Source organism: Vanacampus margaritifer, chromosome 10 (assembly GCF_051991255.1).
Source record: "Vanacampus margaritifer isolate UIUO_Vmar chromosome 10, RoL_Vmar_1.0, whole genome shotgun sequence".
In the NCBI taxonomy this organism is placed as follows: domain Eukaryota; kingdom Metazoa; phylum Chordata; class Actinopteri; order Syngnathiformes; family Syngnathidae; genus Vanacampus; species Vanacampus margaritifer.
In genome coordinates, this window is record NC_135441.1 from 25,160,206 (window position 1) to 25,179,244 (window position 19,039).

At 42.5% G+C, this 19,039-nt stretch overlaps 1 protein-coding gene across 6 annotated transcripts in view; it reads left to right on the forward strand.

Annotated features, from left to right (window-relative positions):
* Positions 1-19,039, forward strand: part of LOC144059307 (uncharacterized) — a 76,744-nt gene that overhangs the window by 12,090 nt on the left and 45,615 nt on the right. For 4 of the 6 annotated variants that reach the window (XR_013295624.1, XR_013295625.1, XM_077578298.1 and 1 more), the window contains exons 3-4: positions 1,379-1,598; positions 18,443-18,569. Coding sequence is in view for 2 of the 6 variants with exons in the window: in XM_077578298.1 (XP_077434424.1) it covers positions 1,379-1,598; positions 18,443-18,569 (347 nt within the window). In the remaining 4 variants the exon portion in view is untranslated. The remainder of the gene's footprint in view (positions 1-1,378; positions 1,599-18,442; positions 18,570-19,039) is intronic. The other 2 variants (XR_013295627.1, XR_013295626.1) reach the window with 1 other exon arrangement.

The window sequence follows — 19,039 nt, forward strand, 5'->3', positions numbered from 1 at the left end:
AGCTTTACATTTGATCCTGCTGGCCCTAAATCTGCTTTCCTTAAACCTTCATCTTTATCTTCCTATCCTTTATGTGTAAATGGCCATCTTTTGCTGACATACTAATTTAGCATTCCATCTTTGTGCCACCACATAATGGCAGCTAGCCTTGAATGGTAATGACTCGGGCTAATCAACGGTCAGCCATTCTTCAAGCAGAGGTCGCGCTCCCCGAGGAGGAAGTGCACTGGCTATCATCAATCTGCTGGGCCGGGGCCCGCATGAGAAAGGACTGGAGGTCGTGGGCGGGTTTAAAAGTTTAGTGCACTGTAGGTGCCAATCAGTACATTCACAACCTTCAACTCCCCCCGTCACCTTCACCGCCGTCATCTCCATGTCAAAGGGCCCAGCTTGTTGACTCGCCGTGTTGCACTTCCACACAAGAATCGTGTCGCTTTGTCGTCGTTTATCATTTCTCCTTTGTCGTCGCCTCTTTTCCTTCCTCTACTCTGCTGGATTCAAGAGGGAGGGAGGTCTGAATGGGTGAGGGAGGGACAAGGGGGAGGGCGCGCGGGGGGGGTGGTGGTGTGTCTGGGGGGGCTTCATCATTGAGTTTGCCAAGTCAGGCAGAACGATGGACAGGAAGTCAGGCAGGAAGGAAGACGAGCCTCTCCCCGTGAAGTGCCATTGTTTACGTGACGGGACTTGAAGCGGCTCAAAGTGGCCGCCGGGCTCCTTTGCCTCACTGTGACCCACTTCTCAGGCTGCGGTGCCCGTTTCCGGATTCGCCACAGGGGGCAAATATGTGTAATAAAAGACTTTGGTAAAAATACAAATAATGATTCAACTCCTTTGCCTAAGTTAAAGTGTAAAGAAATAAGACAGACTCTTGAAATGTACTTAAGTACAAAAGTAAAATATTTTTTTGTCAATTATAACAATAGCTCTTTTAATAACTAGGCATAACTAAAAAAAATAAACCTCTACATAAAGTTGATTTATCTTTTATTAACTTTTATAGTGATCGCACTAAGAACAAAATAAAGCAAGTTGGCATTGGCACAGGCTTTTACGCCATCAAACAACATGTTCTAATTGCTTAGCTAATGTCGCGAACTGACTAACAAAAAATGCTAATGATAAGATTAGATGAAGAATTTCACCAGAGGCTTGTGTCACAAGATACGATATATATTAGAAATTATGAAAATTTTCAAATAGCAGTGTTAGCCAAAACCTGCTAAATAAAATGTTAGGAATAGCCTACTAGAACATATGTTGTTGTTTGTTTGTTTATATATATATAAATAAAATCTTCCTGGGTAATAAACTGGAATTAATCAATAATATTGTTTAATCACACGGCCTTGCTTTTTCCGTACTTCTAATTTATCACTAGTACAAGCAAGAATGTACTTTCCCTGCTGGACTGGAGACATCTTTAAGGAAGATGGGCGAAAGAAGAACCCTCCTGGTCTCCAGCTGCTCACTAGTTTACCGGCGGAACGCTGACTTGGCCCCGCGGTGCTGTGGAGCGGTGGTCGGCCGACTGAAGAGCGTCCAGATAACATTATCTCCTGACCGACTGGCGCGCCTGCATCTCCTACCTCATCCCAAAGGTAGGCTTTTAAAACACGCCGAGCTTTTGCTTTTATTCCGGGCCAACCAATAGCAGCGCACGGGCTGCCCGGCGCTATAATGGGATCAACCTGTGTTTTGTCGAGCGGGGTTGAGGTAATGTGCGGTGGGGGTCGCACACAGCTGCCGCGCCCGCTTTAGCTTTCATTGCCGGGCTTGTGCATTTAGTGTGTACAGATGGGCTGTTTTACGTCCATGTGAGGCAACTACATGTGTCCTTTTAAAGCAGGGAGGGGTCAAAAGATGAAGGGTGCCAACAACCACTTTTTCTGTAAAGGCATGATGTCCAACTTGGTTTTGTTGCATGCCACATCGTAGGTATGGTTTCTCTCAGGGGCACGGTTATAATCGTGAAATGAAAACAAAATCCAAGGCACAACCTGGAAATATGTGTACCGTGTCTTTTGTGTGTTAATTGCGCCACAGCGCCACTTAACATTAGTGGACAATTGTGGAACTAACAGACTGCCGAGAAACGTTTCTTAGGAGGAGCAATATGGCGGCCTCGGGACTTCAACTGTCTTGGCCTATCGGCTATCCAATCATATGCTGCATTCAAGGATGGTCGGAAATCGGATATATCCGAGTTGGTTTTTCCCAGTTCGACCTGAAAGCGTTCAAGGTGAAAGTTAACGGCCACAATGGTGGATAGTGATAAATAGTTTTTTATTTTGGTCCCCAAAACAAATTTTGACCGTCAGCAAACTTTCTCGCAATTTTGCTTCATTTATTATTTTTTATCTTATTTCATAAGCATTTCATACAGTTAAGTAGTTCACCTTATAATTTCATGCAGCGAGATAGCGGCATACTGTCATGTATGCTGTGTTACGTGAAATGATGTTGAATATTTATGAACGAAGAAAGCCAACTATCTACTAACTCACCAAGTCGACTCCACAATTCCAAGTTGGTGTCGTTTTATATGAGTGGAACTTGCCCAAAAAGGTGTAATAATACTACTAATAATAATAAAAGGTGACGTGAAAGGGGCTAAATAGGTGCCTTGTATCTCTCTATCAGACACTGAAGGCTCTTGACTGTTTTGAAACATATATACTTGTTTGAACTCTATTCCTCTGGCCATGTTGGCCAGTTTGGTGCCCCCCCCAACATCTGGCTGCCCAGCAGCGTATAACACATCATTAAAAGTATTTTCTAATATTATCTGCCCTGGGTCAGTCTTGTTTGCGAAACAACCCTTGCAGTTTGGTGTTAAATATTGGACTCACCTCTTAGAACTACGACGAGAATCCTGCCCCCCTCCCCTCACCTTCCTTTCTCTGGACCAAACAAGCAGCCTGTGTTTGTTTCCCCTCTGGTCTTTCCTGATTGCACGGCCCGGCAAATTCCGGTCTGCTGTAATCTCGCCGTTAAGAGACAGCCACCGAATTAACGAGAGAGCCCATTTGGCACACATGCTTCCACTTTTCTGTTTGTTGCCTCGGCTTAATTCGTACAATTTCGCCTTCATTTGGCCGTGTTTCAAGCTGCAGGGCGCAGGTAATGTGAGGCGTCCCCCCCCTTCCCCCGCCCCACACTGCACTCCCCTTCCTTTCAAATTGCAGGCCCGGGCTTGGGTTGCTAGGAAGTGGAAGAGCCTCAATTGCAGCCATTTCCTCGCCAGTGTACTGTGAGGTCCTATTACAGCGTTTAGGTCAGCGCAATTGGTGTCATTACAGGCAGCCCACTTCCCTCCACCAAACGTAATGAATTAGCCCCAGCTCTTTGGCGGCCATGATTGGTGTTGCCAGGAGAGATGAGTATGAAGTGTGTGTAATTACGATATGCGGATGCGTGTCGGCGCGGGGCGGCCACGAGGGCGACTGGCACGCCGGCGTAATGGCTTAATGTCGCTGCTGACAGGCGGCCCAGGCGACGCGCAAAAGGTGCTACTGTGCTCTGCTTGCAGACTGTGACTGACGTGCCAAGCCTGCCGCAAATGACTCGGCCCCGCGTCCAAGTGCCACTTATGCTCAGAAATGCACAAACCCCAGGGAATGTCGTTGTTTACAGAGGCTTTTGTATAGCAATTTGTTGTGCTCAAAATGTTGAGGTTATTTTTTTTTTATTCAGACACTCAAGGAATCCATAACGATGTAACAACCGATATAATATTTAAAAAGGAAAAATAAATGAAAAACTATAATGTAACTTTGTATTGTAGTTTTTTATTTCCTTTTATGAATTATTGTAATATTGCTTGGGCAGCAACCTATTCCACATATCCGAGTAAACTACTGTCTATGCAAAAGAGATTTATTTCTCTATCTGGCCCTCGTGAACCTTCTTTACCTCTCTTTCAAAAATATTCCATACTACAATTTCATAAGCTAAATTATTAAATTCTTACTTACTTATGCACAAGTATGTCTACAATAAGCAAGATCTCCCTGTTAAGTTTATTTGCCTTTTCATCTGATTTTCACCTGAATTCTACTAGGAATGGTTGTAATTTTCCTTTGCCCTTATATCAAACATTTCACTACCAGAACAATATTGCATTCAGAGGTCCTACATTTTGGAATGACTTGGATATGTCATTGAAAAATGTATCCTTTTATACTCTTAAAATTTTTTTTTACTCTTATCCTGATTATAAATATTTTACATTTTCCTCTTTGTCTTTTTTATCATGAAATCTTAAATACATTTATGATACAACACTTTTTATTCTTATTTATTCTTATTCTCTATTCTTTCTTTTCTTAATTCAATTTATTTTGTTCTTTTGTTTTGATAGATTTTGTTGTCTATCTGGATTTTTGTTGTTATTGAATTTAATATAATTAAATTGAACCGATATAACATCTGATCAAATTAGATTTAACTTTTTCCTTACATGTCGCAAGTACTTTGTAAAAGTGCAACCAGAAGTGAATAAGCAGTAGTTGCACAATATGATGCAATGAATAAGACTTATGAAGCTCAGTTATTCTTTTAATGTAACAACTTGTTGTTTTTGATAGAAGCACGGAACAAAAGCAGCTCACTCTTTTGCTTTTTAACAAGTCCAGTCTGACAGGAAAATGGGTCTGAACCTCGTAAAAACCAAGCAGGACTGCAATTTCTTTCATTTCTGGTGCTCCGCTTTTTCCTTTTCCTCCTCGTGGGTCGTCTCTAATGTCAGTCAGAGCAGGACGAGAAAAAAGAAATGCGGGCCTATTATTTCTCAATGCAAACACCATGTGTCTGCTTCATCCATGTGTCCGTCATGTGTGGCTGTTTACTATGGTTTGGATGATGATAGGCTGATGAAATCATCTCATGTTATTATTATTTTTTTTTGGTCAGTGAATTCAAGCTCATAGAAAAACAACTTCATCCACCAAGCTGAACTCTGTCGTGACACATTCCCTCTTCCACATATCAGTAGCAGTCACAGCGGTTTTTATGATAGTCAGATGAAAGCCGCTGGAAAAGAAGCACCGCAGAGTTACGCTGTTGCATAGTTACAGCACTTTCCCCACTGATGCGTATCTTGACAGCCACGACGTCCAAGACCGCAAGTGTCAAGCTCAAGGTTTGCGGGCCAAATCCAGCCCTCTGAGTCATTTTTACAAGCAAATATGTAATATGGTGCGATTGTCTTAGCTTTTCGATCCACTATCCGAATGTTAATGCTACTAAAAGACATATTCTGTATCCTCTGCAAAGAACGACTAATATTTTTTCAAAGTTTGAATCTGCCTGTATTATACTGCCGCCAGGTGACCATAAAGAGCAGCACAACGGCCAATCAACTGTTGCAGTGTGAAAAAAAACGTTCAGTTCTTTTTAACTCTTTCACTGCCACTGACGTTAAAATACGTCAAGTAAAAACCTACGGAGGGCCGCCAATGACGTTAAAAGACGTCATCCAATTTTTATTTTTTATTTTTTTATGAAACGGGTAGAGGAAACCCTTCCGCATCTGTGGTGAAAGTTTCCAGCAAGTCTGTTGTGCCTAATGACTATTTTTGGCCCCTAGAGGGCAGCGATGACTCTCTTTTGACAAGATTGGGTGGGCGTCAGTAGAAGACGTGAGGCGGGGCTAGAGTGTTGAGGGGACATTGGCTGAAGAAGCCATAATGGCGGCCGCTTGCAAGCAGCTCACGGTCGAGCCGTTTTTTTCAAAGACATCGACCAACGATAAAGAGCACATTGATGACGACGATGATCATCATCGATGATGATGATGGTGACTCCGAGGTTGACGCCGAAGTTGGAAGCGCTGACGCGGCGGCTATGACGACGTTATAAAGGTTCACGGGCGAGCGATGCTGACACCGGAAAACACGGAGCACAACGCTCAGGCGGACGTTCAATCGGACGACGAAGAGTGCCCCGAGTCCAATGCATATTCATCGGAGGAGTGTGTACAGTCTGCTACTTGCTATTTATTCCCCGGAAAAAAAGGCCGTCAAGAAAGTGTAACATCTGCACGCGAAACGTCAGTGGCAGTGAAAGAGTTAAAATACACTCTAAAAACAGTTGGGTCAAAAGTAACCCAATTATGGATAAAAAATGGACCGATCTACTTTATTTGTCAATTTTGTTAAAATAAATGTACATAAGTTGTCCCATATTTGCTCTTACAGTATTGCAAAGCATGACTTATGCTCACGCAGCTGCAAAACAGGAACTGTGACCTTATCACAAGATAGCGGCTGGAACATTTTGCGGTTAAACTGTTGAACTTTGACTGAAACTTTCAGCGCATTATTGTCTGCGCATGACTCATATCTGGGATAATTGTCACATTGCTGCTGCCTCCCCAAACCCTTTAGAGCAGCAATAGGCTATATAACCAGAGACTCCCCAATAAAAAGAGAGGGTTCGGCGGAGTGTGCTTTAGAGCTGGTAGGAGATTGTAATCTGTGCACATCTCTGTTCATTTTCCTCGTGAGTGAAAATAATCAAAATCTCTTGTCTTCCTTCCTTGTCTATTGTTTATTAATTGTTATAGGTTGACTGAACCTGACAAATTTGACCCAACTTTTTTTTTATTTTTTTTATACAAAATGACTACATTTTTTGGACCCAAATTATGACCAATATTTACGAGTTGTTTTACTCTAAAAGTCCAATTTCTTGACTCAAAGTTGGGTCAAATAGACCCAAGTAAAGGATCAGTCCATTTTTGACCCATAGTTTTTAAGAGTGTACACATTAATTTTTGGGGGGAGGGGAGTAGCCTGGAACGGATTAATGGGATTTTCATTTATTTCAATGGGAAAAGGTCATTTGAGAAACAAGTGTTTTGGAGTTTTGAGTGTGGTCGGAGGGTAAATTAAGCATATTAGTTGAGGGCACCACTGTATTTTTACACTTTAAATTCAACAAGATGGCACCAAATTTCGATTAGGAAAGTAGTAATTGTGCCAAGGAAGTATGCTGAAGTGATGCATCTGGTCTATCGTCTTCTATGGATGACAACATATTTGGACCGTCTTCGGTCGTCATGAAGCAGAAAATTTGCAGCAAAGCTTGTACGTGGATGAAAAACAAATTCTTCACAAAAGGATTCATAAGCGGTGGTCCGTGGATGACGAGTGAAGTCATTCAGTATGTGAAGGCTTTTACCTCTTACCTTTTTAAGCGAGGGAGGCTTGAACGTCAGTTTGATGGATGGTGTTCTTCTTTGGACGCTCCAAGATGATTCAGTGCGGTCGTGAGGTTTCGCCATTCTCGGTGCTGACGTTTACGCAATCACCCATCACACTGACTCTGATTAGGCTACACTGTCTTTGTGAAGATTGCACAGAACTATCAAATTTAAAACCACGCTTGCAGTTTTTTTTTGTTTTTTTTGTGGCTTTGCGGAAAATTGAAGTCTCTCCAGAAAAAAACAATAGCAAACTGGACAGAGAATAAGTTGAATGAAAAGCCATTAATCATAATTTATAAGTGATTACAGTTTTATAGGATTTGTTTAGTAAGTCAATCTCATGGCAAAAACAAAACAAATGTACTTTGTTCTCCCAAACACGATATTGTGGACTGAATTCAATAAAATTGTTCATTCAGTTACCTCAAGGTCGAAGCGGGGGGGATCTACTCAGTTTTGTTTATAACTGAAAATGATTACAAAAGTGTTGTTTTGGTGGTTTGCTTACATGCCAGCAGTGAAACGTGTAACCGATTCTGAAGTTTCTGTAAACAAAAACATTGCAGTTGCTGTGTAAATGCTGAAAAGAGAGACACATGTGCGTGTTAAGTGTTCCGTATAGAAACGTATGTCACAAAAACAAAATCTTTTTTTGTGTACTGAGGCGTTGTAAAGGTTTGGATGAAGAGCTATAGGAGCTTTTCAGTTTTTTTGTTTTTTTTTAGGAGATTTTCAATGTGATATAACATTTACAAGAGTGCCACCAATCACTCCTCGACAAATTTAAGCTAACATTAACTCATTCACTCAAGCAACCCCCTTCGCTCCCGGCTGTTATACTGGATTGTGACCCCTGAGAGTCATAGAGCATCTTTACTTTACAGAGAGGCTGAAAGAGTCGCAAAAAAAAAAAAAAAAAAAGACATACAAGTCAACGTCCATGAAAATCTTTTACTGATCCTAAGTGCAACATTTGCGAATTGTTGGACAAAATGTAAAAGTCCTGCCGCAACTTGCGACTCCATCGTTCCTTTCCGCCTCCTCGGGCCCTCGCCCCCTCGCTCCACCTATCCTCCAGTTATTTGACACTGCAGGAGACGCCAGGCATTCAGGACATTCTTTGTCCCTGGAGAAAGGAGGCGGGAGATGGGAAGGGAGGGAGGTAGGGAGGGCCGCTCCATGCTGGAGAGGAGACAATACAACCAAGTCCTACTCTATTGCGCCTCAATAAGAGTTCCTCTTTATACACACACATACATACACACACGCACACATGCACACACATACTCCTTGAGCTCACCAAGGAAGGGGTGGAGCTGAGGGTAGCGAGGCAGCGTGCAGTCAGAGGAAGGAGAGAGAAGAAAGAAACGCACCCCGCCGCTGCCACTAGCCGCACCCCCAACCCTCTTTTTTTGGGGGATGCCAGCATGCCCCAATCCCTACTTTTTTTCCCACAGAAAGCTAGAGAGGAAGAAAAAGTCCCCCTCCGGCCCTCCCTCCTCCATGCTCCACTAACTGACTTTGACTTTGGCATCGGAAGCTGTGCCCTTGGGTTCGTCCATCTTCTTAGGCCTTGTGATGGGCCCATTTTTTATTGCCACTAGTAAACAAGCCACATTTTAGAGTGGACTTTTATTAAGGCAGCTGAGGCACACCTGTGCAATAATTGTACTGTCTATTCAGCGTCAATAGGCCACACCTATGGGTCAAAAATGGACCGATCCTCTACTTGACATTTTTGACCCATAGTTGGGTTATTTTTGACTTAACTGTTTTTAGAGTGCAATTTGTTGCTCCTTTGCTACTTTATAGATGTTGCTAAACTTGAATGAGCAAGCAAGTAAGTCTTTAACTTATTCACTTCCAGCTATTTTCACTTGAAGCAACCCGCTTCTTCCCGGCTATTTTACTGGGTTCTGACTGATTTTGCAAGGCTCACCTAATGTTGTGTTCTATTGCTATAAAAGCATAGAACCTACCAAAAGAAAGATTAACGTCTCTTCTTTCATCAGGAAAAAAATTCTATTTGTATCTGATTCCGGTTTTCAACAATTAGCATTAGAATATAGCTAAGTTTCATCATCTTTCACAAACCTGTTGAAAACACTGGGGAAAAGAGCTTGTTGCAACCTGGCTCTGGCTGATCTTTCCCTATAAAAACTACCATTGCTTTAAGCGACCTCTTCAGGTCAGAGGCTGCATCAAAGCCTTCTGTATGCTCAAGTATTAAAAAAAACACACGCAAAAAAAAAACGTATAAATACGTTTTGGGGGACCATGGCTATATTTAAAATAGAATGTTTTTGTAAATTTTTGGGAGCAAATGAGTTAGAGATTTGGCTATTTTGAGGTTAGACCGCTGTCCCATTTTTTTTTTATGCCGAAAGCTTATCACAGATCTTTGCACTACTGCATTCGACTGAAAACAACTTGCCAACCTCCACTGAGGACAAGTCTGATTATCGAGACTTTTAGAACGGGTCCACTTTGTGGTTTTTACTGTCACTGTAATGGAGGGAAACAGCATTTCTTTGGTAATAATATTACCAGAGCAAACGTATGTTTTAGCTTAAGTGCCAAAGTTGCTGCCGAAGCTACTAGTACTTATGTGGGCCCGTGGTTGGTGACTTCATCTCATACCCGGCGGACTTGTTTTATTATTATTATTTTTAAGTTTGCTTGTGTCATCTGTCTATTTCAAGATGCCAATGTGTGCGAGCGAGGCTGAGATCGACGAGCCGAGTCCCGCAAGGCTTATGATAATAATAATGTTAGGGGAGGATTTTGGTCTGGAACAGTTTATTAGCGGGAAGTCTGCAATTACATATTTTCTGGGTAAACATTAACTAGCTCTTCACTGCAGGCCCTGAGAATGACGGCAGTTTGGCCTGGAACATGTAGTGTCAAATAGATCGCCCTTCCTCACTGTATACTTTATTGAGGGCAATTATTGATTCGGTGTTGCTAGTTTGTAGGTCTGCATGACAGTATAGCATGGTCTGAAATCTGCGGATTAACAGTACACCATCATTCAATTATATCCTCCATGACTAGCCTAGCAGCAGGATTTGGATCAGTTTCCCCAACAATGATGGTCTTCCCGGATGTTGCTACTTGGGATTTGGAACACTTTGCGGGTAAACAAGTTGAGCTCCATCTCCAAATATGTATTACGGCCATACGAGTTAATGTGACATAACTTTAAATAACTTAAAAATGGCTACGGCACGGGCGTTGTAACGGATTAATGGGATTTTCATTTATTTCAATGGGAAAAGGTCATTTGAGAAACAAGTGTTTTTGAGTTTTGAGTGTGGTCGGAGGGCAAATTAAGCATATTAGTTGAAGGCACCACTGTATTTTTACACTTTAAATTCAACAAGATGGCACCAAATTTTGATTAGGAAAGTAGTAATTGTGCCAAGGAAGTATGCTGAAGTGATGCATCTGGTCTATCGTCTTCTATGGATGACAACATATTTACATACGAGTTAATGTGACATAACTTTAAATAACTTAAAAATGGCTACGGCACGGGCGTTGTAAAGTCGAAACGTCGTAGGTCGTGTACGTCGTAACTCGAGGACTTCCTATGATTAGGTGGTGAATCTTGGCTTGTCACGTCAACAGGTTTGTAGTCGCACAAGTTTAGGCACCTCTCTGCTGGAGTCATTAGTGGGTCCTAGGCCAGGATATTGTTATTTTCTATTAGATCAGGTATGTGAAGACATGACTATGCTGAAGATGAAGTGGAAAAGGATGGCTTCACTACCAGATTCAATTTCGTCATAGCAATTAAATAGGGCACATTGATGTAATCAACGTATCAATAAACTTGCAGTTGATTGTCTCTCAGGCTTCACTAATGCTGCCCATTGGTTACCACGGAGACGTGCTAGACTCTTTTCAGTGTTGGGTCACTGTGGGCCTCAGGACACAGTTAAAAAAAACACTCAGCTAATGTATTAACCCCCTCCGCTGCCGCGTCCGGTTTTCATTGGGGCGATCTTATCTTGCGAGGAGAGGAAATTGGCTCTGATCATTTCCATAACTGGGAAGAGAAAACATATCATACCTTGAGCTTAACCTCGCCACAACCTACACCCTTCCTGTACCACATCTCCTTGTGTATGTAATACCTTAGGATTTGCTCGGTTTAAAGACAAAATAAACAGCGCAGCAAGGAAAACACAAAAGCACCTTGTTTTTGTAGCCAAAGAATTGGGGAAGTTTTCATGATGTGTCAAAATTGTTGTTCTGCGGATTTTGTCCTCAAGTAGTAGACAACCAAGAATTGATCAAGGGTCATCTATACACACACACACACACACACACGCACGAGTCAAAAATCATCCCATTAATAAGTCACCTTGGTGTTATTCAAGTGAGGCTCGGGATTTAAGACTTCCTCTTTGCTCTGTGGAATTCGCCGAGCCTTTCAGAGCTACCTTTGTGTGATTTATGTGCCTCCGGTGGATTAGGAGTACTCAAAAGCCATTTAAATCACAATCCGTCGCATTCCAAAGCAGTGCTGCAGGGACAATGTGCTGCAGTGGAAAAAAAACAGCAAAAAAAAAAAAAAGAGAGGGCCCAACAAGTAGTCGGCTGATAGTTATAAAGCAGCGATATTCCAAAGAAGGGCCCATGAATAAAAGTGCAAACCCCTCCATTAGGGGGATGTGCCTGAACTTGAGTTGAAAGGAATGTTTTGGATTCACAAGGATCCTGTGTATTTGACTGTGTGGGTTAAGTGCATGGCTAACGGCATGCGTGTGCAGCATTAATCCCGAATAAAAGTAGTGTACTTAGACGCAGTCGCCTCACCTGGATCAGTTTCTGTTTTGCTGTTTCTTGTTTTAAAATCTCTCATTTAGTAGACTGCTACTCGCATGCCCAAGCGACAGGTGGGGCCTTAGCTTATGACCGTGATGCTATTTTGACATGATCGTTGCCCAAATAAAGTCCTATGCATAAAAGGCACCATAAAAATGAAGACTCAAAAGGCTAATTCAGGAACTAAATCATAATGTCACACACGTTAGATATTGGAATTAGTAACCCTCAAGTTTGCAGACCTCAGCGCACTGTTGGGTTTGTAATTAATCCCATTAGCATATAACAATGTAGACAATAGTCACAAAAGCCATTGACAATGCAAACAAACAAATCAAGAATACAAAAAAGGGCAAAACAAAACATAACAGCAAAAAATGGGCCAATCAATCAAACAAAATAAGATTATAAAAAAGCTGTCATGAGGGACGTGAGTAATTGAGGGAGGGCGGACCCAAATGCAGGACGTAACTGGAGCGGTCGCCATGAGTGGACAGGACGTGACTAGACTGGTCGCAATGACTGGACAGGAAATGACTAGACTAGTTGCAATGACTGGAACGAGCGTGACGCGACGACCTGATTTGCCTTGACTTGACTTGCTGTGGAGTGGCTATGACTTGGCTGGGGTTATGGCTTGGCTGGGACGAAGACTTGGCTGTGATGATGGCTTAGCTGTGACTGTGACGAAGACGACTTGGATGTGGCAATAGTTACCTTGACGAGACGAGACACACGAACTTCCACACATAACGTTGACAATGCTCCCACACTGACTGGACAGACACAACAGACTAAATTTACCAACATTAATTACTTGACAAGACACACCTGGGGCAGACACACAGGCGGACGTGGTGATGTAAAATGTTGAGAATATTGTCATGGAAAATAAAAATGTATGTGTGAATTTGGGGAACATGTCAAAGTTCAAATGGTTCAAATTGGTTAAGAAGGTCAATGTTCAGAACAGTGTCATAGAAAATGTCCCAGAATCTCCCAGATTTGTTGAACATGTTGAATTTGGAATGGTTTGATTTGTTCGCAAAATGTGCAACATGTTGGTAGAATTGTAAAAAAAAAAAAAAAGAAAATTTGAGGTGAATGTTTGGAAATTGGTTTGGAAGAGCATTCACAAATGATTGTACGTTAGCATACAGTAGATTAGTAACTCGTGTTCAGACTTAAAATTCGGGTTACATCACCCTTGTAACGGAACTCCATCGTAAACCGAGGACCTTCTGTAGTACAAACAACATAACCAATATCGATGTGAAATCTCCTTAGCATCAGCTTTTACATTGAACATCTGTAAAAGTCATGTAAGAGGGCTTCTGTACATGCCTGACATCTGTGTTCGAAATTGTCGGGCCAAAGCCTCGGCCATATCTGTTTTTATCATGAGAGAGACTGTGTGTGCCTGCATACAAGACTGTTTGTGCGTCAGGAATTAAAAAAAAACAAAAGCAAGTCTGTTTTCTTTCTCCAAAAATGCAGAGGAAAGGGACATAAATCTTCACGGCGGGATGTCACGGAAAATGGAGACCTTGAAGGAGACCGTGTTCTGGGTCCTGTTGGATGCTTAAGAGCATGCCTGGCAGTGTGTGTGCCTGATCGCGCTTGGATTTTCTTTGTGTTGATTTGTTTTTTTGGTGGATTTGTATGTGCACGGATGCGTGTTGTCTTTGCGTGCTCAGCCTCCACTTAAAAGTTCTCCTTCCCAGGCCTTGCCACTTGTGGTGATGGAAACGCGGCATAAATAGCAGGGTATCTCCTGGCGGCCGTCCAGCAACCGAGGCCCTGGCAAGGAAGTGACTCATTTCGACAAGGAGAAAAGAGGATTTTTGTGTCTCTTATTATCAGTCAGCCAAGGCAAACCGCACTGGGGAAGAGAAGAAAGTTGGGAGGAAGTTGAGGGAGGGAGGCGAGGAAGGCGGTTTGGGTAGGAAGGGGGGAGCCAATGCCACTCTGATTAGGGCCTCTGATTTTAGTCGTGCTGATCTTTCAGGCAGTCAGTGCCAAAAAGCATGCTGAGACAGTTTGTTTGCTAACACCTGAGCAATGAATGCTTACCCTTGCATATTCCTGAAGCGTTTAGCTTAATGTGAAGAAAAAAATCTTTGATGGAGTAAAGTGTCTTTCAGGTTTGAGATGGAAAAAGTGCTAAGACTGAGCCACCCCTGTTTACCAAGCCAAAGTGTTTCAGGTAGGTAAGTAAAACAACCCAGTTTGATGGGCAAATTCATTTTGTGTGTCTGTGGGAATGCATGAGTAACTTGTATGTGGTTGGAGTTGATGGCTGAGGGGCTTATAAGGCTACACTGGAACTACACAGGTTGAATACAATCTCTTCCGGAAGGCTGACCAGCCTCCAAATTTGTTCATGTTTAATGCTACACCGAAGCTAAGGCCTAGATACACCGATCCGACGTCGGCCAAATGTGACCGGTAGCCCCTGTGGCTTCGACCGAGACGTCGGCACATCGCATACAAAAAGGACGTAAATACACACCGGACCGACCCTGACTATTACGTACCTTCAGCGCACGCGCGAGAAGTAATTCCCCTCTATGCCATCAGTGGTGGTAGTCATTATTCCTGGAGGCAACCGGAAACCTCTTTACAGGGGCGGGATATAAAAACGTAAACATACCGGTTACTTTTCCTCTCACGATGTCCTCCCACGTGAATGAAACCCTCCGGCTTTTTGCACAGTATCATATATAAAAGTAAATCCTACCTGCTATATCCAGTCGCGTCCCCATGTCATGCAATAGTTTGGCTTTCATACCTTTGTCGGCATACCCTTTAACGGTAATATCATACAATGCCGGTCTCTCTTGAACCAAAGAGATGAAGTCATCTCCCCGATCTTCTGTCCGGACAAATATTGTAGGTTCAAATGCGCAGGGTACAGCAGGGTGACGATGCGCAAAATGAACGGAAAAAAAGAAAGTCCAAGCTTTTCATCAGTACCGTTTACCCGCATTTGTCACCTCTTCCACTTCAAGTTTAGACCACCTCGATCCAAGTGCAAGTAGTAGTATGCATGGTGATCAGAGAGTGAAGCAGGGGTAAATTCATAATGATAAAAACAACATTTTACTCGAAATTGAAAAATTTGCATCAATGGCAAGTTACATTGTGGATTTTTCTCAGTGGTAAACAGTGTTTCAAGCTTGGTTTAGGGTTTCAAACTAGGGTTAGCATTAGGGTTAGAAACTAGAATTTGGGTTAAAAGCCATGGTTCACATTTCAATTTAAGGCAACATTAGACATGGTGGCAACTCTTTGTGACTGTCGAAATATATGCATTCCTGAAGATTTTGGTGGCATTACGCTTAATTGTAAGAATGTAGTTAAATGTTGAATAACATGGCTGGAATGTGGCAACACATTTGTAGAAACAAATTCACAGCATCGAGCAGTAATGATATTAAAAGACGATAATCTTGTCAATTTCTTTCGTAAGGAGAAAGCTTGCGACCCTCTGCTCCCATTATCACCGTTGCACATCCGGTCTGAGGGGACCTTTCAACTGCGTAATCATAAGTCACACAATGAAAAGCCACCGCCGTTGAGCAACGATCATCTAGCGCCACTCCGGGGCCCCGTCGTAGTTGCCTGGTGGGCGTGCAGTATGGCAGACCTTTGTTCCGTGTGTGTGTGGAAAAGCACACACTGTCAACACGGCAGAGAAAAGCTAATATTTACCACCTATGGCCTGTGCTTTAATATTAGCTCAAGGTGCTAGGCGAGGGAGAGCAGCGGTCTCTGACTCGGCATTCGCTTCCTGCCCAACGCAGCTATCCAAAGATGTATTTGTGCTCCTGCTTTACGAGATGAGGAAATCAAGTGGAAAGCGGTAAATGTTTTAAAGTAGGCGGACAGTTAAAAGGGTAACGTAACATCTTAGGTTGCAGACTGTAGCCGCTTACGACACAGAACGTCATAGTTCTCAGGGCAGTCCAATCTGTTAATCTTTACCTGCTAGTTGCCTTGGGAAAATGTTTAAAGGTTTTTGATCAGGCATCCACTGTGAGATTTTGAATTCATGCTCAGCCTCGTCTGAAATCGAAAGTCAGTGATCAAGAGTCATAATTTGAAGTCAGATTTTTAAGCTATCTCCACTTTGAGTGTTAATTTTTCTGATGACTTTCTAGTTTTACTTAATATATTTGAAAACAGATATCTGTATTTTCTACTGGGTATGCTATGATTATTATTATTTTTTTGTGTCAGCATCAAAGTCACTTGATTTTAAAGGTATTAGAGAGGATTTTACTACAAAAATAAGTTGTCTGATTCACTTAAAAATCACTTTATAACCTGTAACAGACTTGTACTTATGGTTGACAAAAAAAATATTACTCAAAAACTGTGGATGTGGCGGGGAATGTTAGATTATCATGCACACTATTGAGAAAACTACAAATAGCCGTTGGGCTACTCCTTCGCCGCAGAATCCTCTCTAATACCTTTAAGTTTTTGCTAATACCAATCCTTATCTGATACCTCGGCAATGCATTGGGAAGAAACAAAGAGAGCATTCATCAAGATTGTCTCAACTATCTTAATTTTTATTTGTTCAAATTAACTTCTCCCTTTATGATACAACAAACAGGAACAGCAGTACATGGAGGAACGTAAACCAAGTAGCATTAACAACGGTAGTTTTCTTCTTTGTCCTGTTGACGTTTTGACATCATGTGATCGAAACCAGCCTTAGGCTACCTTATCATTGCGAAGTTACAAAGACGTTGTTCTTGGAGGTGGCTACAGAATTGTGAGAGTGTCATAGAACGTCATAAGCAGCTTGCAACAGAGATACAGAGAAACGTTTTGGTTCAGCTCCTTGCTAGAGAACAGCAAGTTGTGCAAAAAATACTGAAACATTCACAGTTGGACATGTAAAAGTTGTTGTCTGGAATAATGGTTTAAATCATCACTCCGTCCACGGCCTACGACCTTACATTGCATTTTATCCGATCCATGCCGCAAGTAGTCTTTGCACAGTTCCTGTTTCCTCTTCCCATCCAGTCAAATTCCAAACAGGAAAATATCTTTAGGCCTTTTCTTTCCTTGCGAATCAGCATTGTGTATTTTTAGGACGCGGTGGTTCTGTGCCTCGTCTCCGGAAAGGACTCTGACAAGTTCCCGTACGTACTGCAGGTAATCACGTGTGGGGTTTCTGGCACTGGCCCCACATCAATATCCTCCTCATGTCCCTGGCCAGGTGTTGAGGGGAAAATTCCCAATCGAGTTCTGTATCCCGCAGCATGGCCAGTGGATATGTGTTTCCCCGCCTCGCTGTGCGCCCCGTCTCCTCTCCTTCCGTCTTGTTCTTGGCATTCCTCTAATCCGAGCCGAGCGCGGTCGGTCCACCGCGGCTCCTGCTGCACACCTGCTATGAAGAAACAGCTGTGGTCCGCCACAACATCATTAGTGCAGCTGAAAGAGAAGGAAAGGCCTGCATAACCGTTCCCCCCCCTGTGTTTACTCTCCCAAAGAGTTCAGCGCTGGGGCATCTGTACAATAGACCAACATTTTTACGATAAAGACGTGCAAAAAAGCTGCCGGACCCCCGCTTCTTCCTCGTGTAACATGATCGGAATGGAACATGTGGGAGAGCCCGGGTGCTGAAAGAGAATTTTATACCTCAAGATGAATGTGTTCTTATAGGGTATTCACTTTGAGATTCATGAGCAGGCGGTTTGTCTCAAAGCATGGAAACTCTTGTGGCCATGACAAGAAATCTAAGAAAGAAGTGAAGCAAAAAAAAAAAACCGGGAAGAACATATGTTTGCAATCAATATGTCCGCCAAATTTGAAGAACAAGATCTAGGGCAGCATCCCTATTGATTTTGTTTTCTTCCTCTAAGACATAGTCCAAAACAGGTGGGGAGACTTAAACCCTGTGGGCACCATTGGCTACTCTGGAGAGTCAACGCCAAGCCGCACACACCCAAAGCTCCGCTGTAAGAAATACCCAGCGCTCGTTTTAAACTGCAACTGATCATTGGTTCAACCCACAAACCATTGACCCAAATCATATAGTTACTGCTAGACTAAAAGTAAAGGGAGGTACCTATTTTGTTTATTCAACTGGACTCATGATTGCATCAGTATCATTCTGCTGTATTAAAGGGAACGGATTATATAAAATTGACCGGCATTGATTGTGCAGTATACAAATAGTTGGGCCTCTGGAGTGATTGCTCTCTTGTCAAGTGTGAAATTACACAACCAAATCATCACTTGCTAGCAGCCTAGCTCCACAAACATCTCTGAGCTTTGTCAAATTGCGAGGTCCGAATTTGGCGAATGTAGGTAAGTTTCTTTATTAACATGGACTTGTGATTTGATCAGTCAAAAATATACTTTTTAATTGCTTGTAAACAGGTGAAGGAACGGGGAGCAAAGAAATACAGAGACTGGAGGAGTCACAGAAAGGCATGGAAGTGGGCATCCTTGGAAATGTTCTTGGATCAAACACCTTCAACCAAAAGGCCAATATTCCCAACTTTTTGTGAGTAGTGTCTAATTCAATGGTATTGGAAGGGTGTAAAGCATTCCTGCTTTGGGTTTCTCCTAAAGTATCCAAAAGCCGGCTCTCGCGCATCTCCAAATATGGTGAGCATGGCACTTGTTTTAGTGCAGCTTGGATGGTTTTAATTACCGTTGAAGGACTAAAAACACCACTTCCAGCTTTATCTTGATGCAATTTCCTGCTTGGATTCATAAACGACTTCATTCTGCCTTTCCAGTCCCACTTTGTTCATTTACTAATAAACTATGAGGCGTGATGATAAACTCAATCCAGTTATTTTAAGGGTGATGACACTTTCTGGAAACAAAGATGCATGAAAAGTAAAAATATTTTTTCGTTGGCTGTGTTTGTCTCTCTCCCAGCCAAAGGGGAAAATGTCAAAACTCAACACCAGATTAAATAACCGGTTTAGTTGGATATTTCTTGCAGTGGAGCCCTAGCGGAGAAAA